The following is an 8,034-nucleotide window of genomic DNA, read 5'->3' on the forward strand; positions in this document are numbered from 1 at the left end:
TTTATTCATGACAATTTTCTCTTTCTCCCACATAGGTTAGGAGAATTACCTAACAAATATGCCATACGCATTTGGCCTAATATTTGAAATATAGTAATAAATGACATTGTTTATTAGTCAATATGAATTTAATACTTTAATTGACATAAATTTATATTATCGATCTCGTTGGACTCTTAACCTAATAATTTTGTTAAAAAAAATGACATTGAACAATGTCTTGGGTTAGTGCTGTGAGAATAATATTATAAAAAATACTTGAGTTCATGTCTTTGATCGGGCAGTGACGAATGTAAATTACTTTCTTACATTAAGGATAGGATTTGCCAAGTTTTGTATTAACTAGGGAGATCATTTTTTCTCTTTAGGAGATGAAGAAGTTGTTTTGAAGGCAAAAGCACCCGTCATTCCTATATATGTTATGGGATGTTTTGAACTAATTTGGACTCTACGATTAAAAAAATATTAATTTCATGTCTATTACTCCTTATGTTGCATGCTCTATAAATTTTCAAACTTCAAAACTATGCTCTTTGCTCCATTTTGTGTGCATGTCTAGAATCATAAATCTAAAAATCAAATCATTAGAAGTTTATTGGAGGGGTTCTAAAATCTAAAAATCACAAATGTTTGTGTTTAGAGTGATTTGGAAATCTGGGTTTTTAATATAGACGAATTATTATGATAATTTTGAATGAAATATTTAATTTATTCATTTTATATTAGCATTCTTGTAACAATCCACCTTAATTTAGGGGTTCGTTAAATTCACTCATACTAAATAAATATATTAGACATAAAATTGAATTTTATTTGTAACTGAACATTAAATCTCTATTATACAGGTCATCTTGGAAAAATATCATAACTTAAGTCTAATTTGATAATTATTTATTTTTTTTTATAAAAAAATTAAGCTACTCCTCCCATTTTCTTAATTTGCGTCTTTCGAAAAGTTGAATTTTTAATCAGATTTTAAAAACAAAAATGCGTTTTTAAAAATTAAAAAAATAAAGTACAAAAATTTAGAAAAATTTAGAAATATTGAAGGGCTTAATTTTCAAAAAGGGGCAAATCAAGAAGAACAATCGGAATAAATTCAAAATTCATACTCACACTTTACTACTTAGGAAAAAATGACAGCAAATTGAAACATCCCTCTGCTACAATCAGCCGGAGGGAACACCGAACAACAACACAGGGAGCCCCGAGTCCGAGGCTGAGGGTTTGAAATTTGGCGATGACGAGAAAGAAGAGGAAGACGAGAGAGGCAGCCACAATCCACCCCAGAAACAAATACGCTGAAAATCCCCCAGATTTCGCTCTCTTAGCCTCTCTATACCCTTCCTTTCAACCCTTCGTTTTTCTCCATCCCCGACCCAGAATCGACTGGACCGATTTCAATGCCACCCGTGAACTTACCCGGGTTTTGCTTCTCCATGACCATGCTCTTCATTGGTATCACTCCTCCCCTTTAGCTTTCCACTGCTCTATTTTCTGTCTCCCTGTTTATATTCCATGTTTTATCTTCCCATAGCTGAAGGTTTTAATTTCTGTTCATATGAGAACTGTTTTGCTGCTGCAAACTATGTGGGCTAAGTTAGATTTGGACTTCCATTTTGAACTGATAATGGGTTCATTCAATTTTGTTATTTAGGATTTCGTAGGGTAATGGCTGGTTTTATCCCCTTTTAACTGATTATGTGATGCAATTGAGCTAACCATCCTAATGGTGGGATCAAATCAATACAATCCTAAGGACCCAATCCATGTTATTATGTTTAAGAGGACCAACCGTACTGTACACTTTTGTTTAAAGTTTGAACTTGTTTCAAATCACGTCTCTTGATTTGAGAAATCATATGTGTTGAGAGTCTTTTGATTGTGTTTCGCTTGTTAGTTTGTTGGCAATTTGAAGGTGCTTTGTTTGTCAAATTAGGATGTCTTTATGATTGAAGTGTAAGTAGATCTCTACATCTCAGGTGGATTCCTGATGGACAGCTCTGTCCAACAGTACCTAATAGATCGAATTATATCCATTGGCTTGAAGATCTTTTGTCATCTGATATCGTTGCTAAGAAAAATAGTGATAGTGGCCCTGTAAGAGGTTTGGACATAGGAACTGGGGCAAATTGCATTTACCCGCTTCTTGGAGCCTCTCTTCTTGGGTGGAGTTTCGTTGGGACAGGTGACTTTCCTTAACATATAGTTGGTTTTGTTCTCAAATTTATATATTACCCATTGATTTGTATGTTTAATGATGACCAGATTTTGGGTTCCATTCGGCTTGGTGCAGATGTGACTGATGTAGCACTAGAGTGGGCTGAAAGAAATGTTAAAAGTAATCCACATGTTTCTGAACTCATTGAAATTAGAAAGGTAGATGATATCTCAGACGATCTTTCTACAGAATTACATAATAGTGTAGCAGTCGATAGTGAATTCAAGATTTTAAATGAGAAGGATGGTATGGAAGTAGCGCCTCCCCTGCCCTCATCCTTGTCAAAGGAGACAGTCCACTTGGAGAAGCGATATCATGGTCCTCCCATTCTTCTTGGTGTTGTCAAAGATGGTGAAGAGTTTGACTTTTGCATGTGCAATCCTCCCTTTTTTGAGAGCATGGATGAAGCGGGATTGAATCCGAAGACTTCTTGTGGTGGAACTCCACAAGAGATGGTTTGTCCAGGTGGGGAGAGGGCATTTATCAGCCGTATGATAGAAGACAGCATTGTTTTGAGGCAGACTTTCCGGTATTCCTTATTGCAAAATTGCTTCTGATTCTTCTATACATCTTTTAGAAATCTTATCTTCTTATCTTCATTGATCTTTGCAGGTGGTATACTTCAATGATTGGGAAGAAATCAAACCTCAGCTTCCTGATATCTAAACTTTGGAAAGTTGGAGTGACGGTAGTCAAGACTACAGAATTTGTTCAAGGCCAAATTTGCCGATGGGGACTTGCTTGGTCTTTTATGCCCACAGCACGAAAGATTATATCTCCTCATGTCACTAACAAGAGTGTCATGTCTTTCATGCTCGAGGTGGATCGATGTTTTTTTCCCCAATTAAAAAAAGAAACATTATGTTGGGCTCACACACGCTTCAGATTTGTCAATCAAATCTTTCCTATGTTTTTCCAGATACTAATCCTTTTCTGTAGATATGTAGCTCAGTTTTGGTACGTTTCTGTTGCTCAGGGCCTCCTTCCACAAGTCAGTGCCACAAGTATACTGCAATCAGTTGAACGTTTTCTTAGTGCCAGCGGAGCTTCTTGTAAATTGAACACTTCTTCATTCACAGTAGATGTATGGGTGTTCACTTGGCTTCTTTTAATATCGTTGCAAGTGATGATTTCATGCTTACAAGTTACTTCACAACAAATGTTTTGGTAGATTACTGCATCTGAGGATCATTGCCGAGCAATTCTCAAGAATAGGGCATGTGAAGTGGACAAGGGAGCCAGTTCTGCAACTGTGGAGAAATCAGAGCCTCAACCCTCCTCTGATTTGTGTTTTCGAGTTTCGGTATTTCTTGCTTGTCATTTTCTGGTTGTGCAACTTCATTACTACTAAGGCCCATACTTTTTGATTGTGGCAATTTTCTTTGTTATAGGTCTTTCAGCAAATCCCTGGCTCGCTTCTTGTGAAAGGCTCCTTGCATCATAAGAGTAGTCCTTCTGCAGGTACTACTCACTCATGCATCCAAAGTTCGGACCTTTCTTTAATTTTTAAAACTATTTTCATTTTTGACTGAATTCAATAATATCAAAAGAAATTACGATATCAATGTCTTTCGAGAGGGCTATATCTCTCCTTCACCAAAATAGACCTCTTCCTCTAACTGCCTCTATTTATAATCAAGAGCTCTAGCTACTATACCCTTATCGATACCCTACTGATATAATCAATATATCCCCTATTAGTACTTTCACACAACACTAGAATTGTTATCATAAAATAGAGAGAAAACAACACAGCAAGTTTTGTGAGTTTAAAACCTCTTACTCTTGTGTGGCATAAGCATCTGGCTCTGTTGTTGTTGTTGTTGTTGTTATTATTATTATTATTATATTCTCAAGAGTTATAGGAAGAAATCCAACAGCCAAGAATTAAAAGGAGATTTTGTATGTAACATGGTGTAGAACAATTAGCTTATAAGGGCCGCCATTGTATAACCATACATCAAAGAAAGCAGCTTACCAAATTGGGTAAAAGTGCAACCTGATAGCTGTAAAAGTAAGGATAAATCACCGACCAAAGCGGAAACTCAATCCTAAACTGTGATAGGGGTGGTAACCAAACTAACAAACCATAAAGCAAGGGTGGTCATAGATTACAAGCTAACCATACCAACAAGCAGTTCAGCATTATTTAATATAGATGAAATAGCAACATGACCATGGTATATATAATTGCTTGCAGGCTCATTCTCACTGATTTTCCACGGATTAGAGGAATTCCTGAAAGCCGAATCTTGTAAAGAAAAGGTGTTATAAGAAATCCCCTCCCTCAACACTCGAGGAAACAGTTGCATAACTTATAAACCAGATCCTCTTTATGTGGAAGCTCCACAACAGGGGACCTGTATTGCATTCTATGCAGGGATGCAGTGAAGAAAAGAGGGGGTGATGTGTAATTTTTCTCTAATATTCTCCCTTAAATTTTTAAAGTTGAAAGATAATTTATATAGAAAGTTCACATGGAAATTTTTGATCCTTCGTATCAAACATTATGGCTCTGCTCTTGTCATAATAACTAACGAGGCTAATTATTTTTGGATCTGTTGAAGCTTGAATTCCAGTCTTCTGCAAGAACAGTCAATAGTTTGTAGTGGGTGAGCCTTAAAACTACCATTGTATTATTACTAGTTTGATTCCAATACATAGCCCATGAACAACAGTAGAAGATTTTCTCAATATTTTAACAAAGCACGTTGCTAGAACACCCTTTCTTTTCTGCTTGAATCACCTTTTTTTTTTGTTTATCATATTCACTCACATTTCTTCTGCTCTGTTTCATTTTGTTCCCTGTTCTCTGGCCTCTGTCTTGCTCAACGTGATGATGCTTCTCTGTTTTCACGATTCTCGCATTATGTCGATGGCTACTTCAACTGATTTCTGTTTGTTTATCTTTGGAGCTTCTTCGTAATCTTAAGAAGGGAAATTTTCAAAAATAGAAAAATAAGAGAAACTATTTCCATAAAGTAGTAAAATTTTAATCTTTTTTGGTTGATAGAAGTCTATTGGTTATAGAAATCTTAATCTTCTATCAACGCCTATTAGTTTTTATTTATGTTATTTCAGACATTTTTTCTATCTGAAATTTTGCCACGTGTTTAAAAAAATATTCATATTCATCAAAGTTCTATTATTGTCGTTGACCATTATAAATGTTTCACATTTAGGGGTGTTTGGTCCCAAGTTGGGTTGGGTGGGTAAAAAAATCCACCCACTATTTAGTTCACCAATTATTAAAGAAGTTTATTATCTTGTTATTCATTTTAATTCACATTTTTCATCTCGTTATTCGCATTAACTCTCTCAATCACTCTTCTTCTATACTAACTACCAACTCAACTTTACGTGCAAAACGTTCCCTAGTAATGTGGTGAAATAGTTAGGTGGTAATTCTGGTGTTTTATTTGAATTATTATTTTGTTATTATTATTATTTTGATACAATGGGGTATGACAACTTTAGTTTTAATAAATGCAATTTGCGAAAGCGAAAGTAAATATGTAAAGAAAATAAACACGGAGGATGATAGTGGCACAATATAAGAGATTATAAAGTTCTGTCAAAACTTCCTTTTGGTGTGTTGCTAAAAACACTTCCAATTTATTTAGGAAAAAAAACAATTTTTTTTAAAGACTTAGAAGTGTTTGGTGCGAGGATATGAGTTAATATGAGAGTAGATATGAACGTGATTTAGTATTTGAGAGGCCAATTTTGTATGTCACCAATATTTTAAACCCATGTCCACCAACGGTACACTCAACCTTCATTACTATTAACAATGCCTCCATTTCTACTATGGTCACCATCTCTGGTGGCCAACTCCGACCATCACCGTCGATGATCAACTCTGACAACCTCCAACGCTGACCACCTCTGCCAAGTCTGGCAACCATTATTTTAAATTATTATGTGATAGTATTTTATAGTTGTTTTTTTATAGTAATTTGATATTACTAAAGAAAAAACTTTTAGCATACTAGTTTGATACTACGTGCAATGTACATATTGTGTAAAGTTTAAAAATAGAACTTAATTATAAGGTTTTAATAATAACTTTAACTTAGCTAATTTAGATATCAAATACTAATTTGATTTTATTTTGAATAAAATATTTTAATGTGATAGGGATAAATCTCTTGAATTGGTTAATGTGGTGGTTGATTAAAAAAATTTTATGTGAAGATTGAAAAATAAATCTAGAGACGATTAAAAAAAATAAAAATAAAAATCTTAAAATGATAAATAAAGGGTTTTACAAATGATTTAATTTTTATAACTAATATAAAAATACTTCATATATTCATATAACCATCAAATAGAAGGGACAAGTCTTTTGAATTGGTTAATGTGGTACCGATAATTTTTTTTAAAGGTAGAGATTAAACAATAATTTTAAAAATGATTAAGAAAATAATAAAAATCAATATTTTAAATAATTTAATCTTTATAATTACAATAAAATCACTATATATCCATAAAACTAACAAAATTCATATTTAAATTGAATTTGAAGGAAAATATATGTATATTATTAAATGTTAATGTTGAAATTTATAGAATCTATAGATGTCAACCAATTAAATAAGATTATGAACAACTTTGTTATTTTTCTTTATTTTATTTTTTAAATTTCATGATAATTCTCTTTTAATTTTTATTTTGGTGTTGATGACTTGATGATTTGATATTTTTTTAATCTCAAATTTTGATTTAAATCAAGATTTATTTTTTATTTCGTGACAATCATTTATTATTTTTTTTTTTTGTTGGATAATTTGATTACCTTCTTACTTTGATTTTTAAACTAGATAAAATAATTTTTGTACTTAAAATTTCACAATAATTGTTTCTTAGTTATATATATATATATATATATTAATTTTGATGATCTGATTATCTTATTAATTTCAAATTTTGATTTAAACAATTTTTTTTTTTAAAAAAAAATGACTTTGGTGATAATTCTTTCTTTTAATTTTTTTTATTTAAATGATTTTATTAGCTCTTAATTCTAAACTTTAACTTAAACCAAATTGTTTTTCTACTCTTGTATTTATTTTGGATTGGATATTTTGATTATTCTCTTAATTTTAAATTTAACCTATTATTTTTTGTTTGATATCTATATTAATTTTTTTAATTGATTTTGATGATGTGATTATTATTTTAATTTAAACTAAAATATTGTTTTTTTTCCTATTCATGCATACAATTTTGTAATAATTTTTCCGTGGTTGAAAAATATGATTTGCTTATTTTCTAATTTAAATATGATTTAATTATTTTCTAATTTTAGTTTTTAAAATTTAATTAAAAAATATATCATATTTTTCTATCAAAACCCAAAAAACCAATTAACTTTTGATCTGTAAAATTCTCTATTTTAAACCGTATTTCAAAATTTTATGAAAAGAGAAATAATAATAATAATAATAATGATTATAACCCCTAAACTAATGGGTGTGCATATACAAAAATTAAAAAGTGAAAATACTATAAAAGTACATACCTCTAAATTACTCAAACCTTGTTGAATTTCACAAGCATGGTCTTCTATTCCACCCTCTTCAATATTTTAAGATTAATAGGCGAATTTGTATGTAAAAAAAACTACGATAACATATAAAAAATACATTAAACCACCTTATATGATTTTAGAAAATTGAAAAGTGATAAAAATTTAAAATAGAACATGTATTAAAAAAATGAGCGAGAGAGAGGTAAATTTTCTTTACATATAGAAGAGATACATAAAACACAATAATTAAAATTTTCTTAAAAAAAAAAAAAGGAAAGAA

General features: G+C 31.4%; 1 protein-coding gene across 2 annotated transcripts; it reads left to right on the forward strand.

Moving 5' to 3' along the window:
* The first annotated feature begins 1,086 nt into the window (after positions 1 to 1,086).
* Positions 1,087 to 4,941, forward strand: FIO1 (methyltransferase). 2 transcript variants are annotated; one of them, XM_039030924.2, is made up of 8 exons: positions 1,087 to 1,458; positions 1,983 to 2,188; positions 2,297 to 2,750; positions 2,834 to 3,041; positions 3,198 to 3,305; positions 3,393 to 3,524; positions 3,613 to 3,682; positions 4,422 to 4,941. In XM_039030924.2, exons 1-8 carry the CDS (start codon positions 1,241 to 1,243, stop codon positions 4,493 to 4,495), a joined length of 1,470 nt encoding a protein of 489 aa, XP_038886852.1. In that variant the 5' UTR covers positions 1,087 to 1,240; the 3' UTR covers positions 4,496 to 4,941. The 2 variants fall into 2 exon arrangements, with proteins under 2 accessions (XP_038886852.1, XP_038886851.1); XM_039030923.2 differs by having other exon boundaries at positions 1,096 to 1,458; positions 2,834 to 3,305.
* Positions 4,942 to 8,034: the final 3,093 nt, after the last annotated feature.

This window comes from Benincasa hispida, chromosome 5 (genome assembly GCF_027475165.1).
Source record: "Benincasa hispida cultivar pf3 chromosome 5, pf3_genome.v1.1, whole genome shotgun sequence".
Taxonomy (NCBI): domain Eukaryota; kingdom Viridiplantae; phylum Streptophyta; class Magnoliopsida; order Cucurbitales; family Cucurbitaceae; genus Benincasa; species Benincasa hispida.

Bases quoted from the DNA above. Each gene is read 5' to 3' on its own strand.
- FIO1 (XM_039030923.2), top strand. From the start codon at position 1,241: ATGACGAGAAAGAAGAGGAAGACGAGAGAGGCAGCCACAATCCACCCC. The intron at 2,189-2,296 runs GTGACTTTCCTT...GGCTTGGTGCAG, and splicing joins GTGGAGTTTCGTTGGGACAG to ATGTGACTGATGTAGCACTA. The intron at 3,306-3,392 runs GTATGGGTGTTC...ATGTTTTGGTAG, and splicing joins CTTCTTCATTCACAGTAGAT to ATTACTGCATCTGAGGATCA.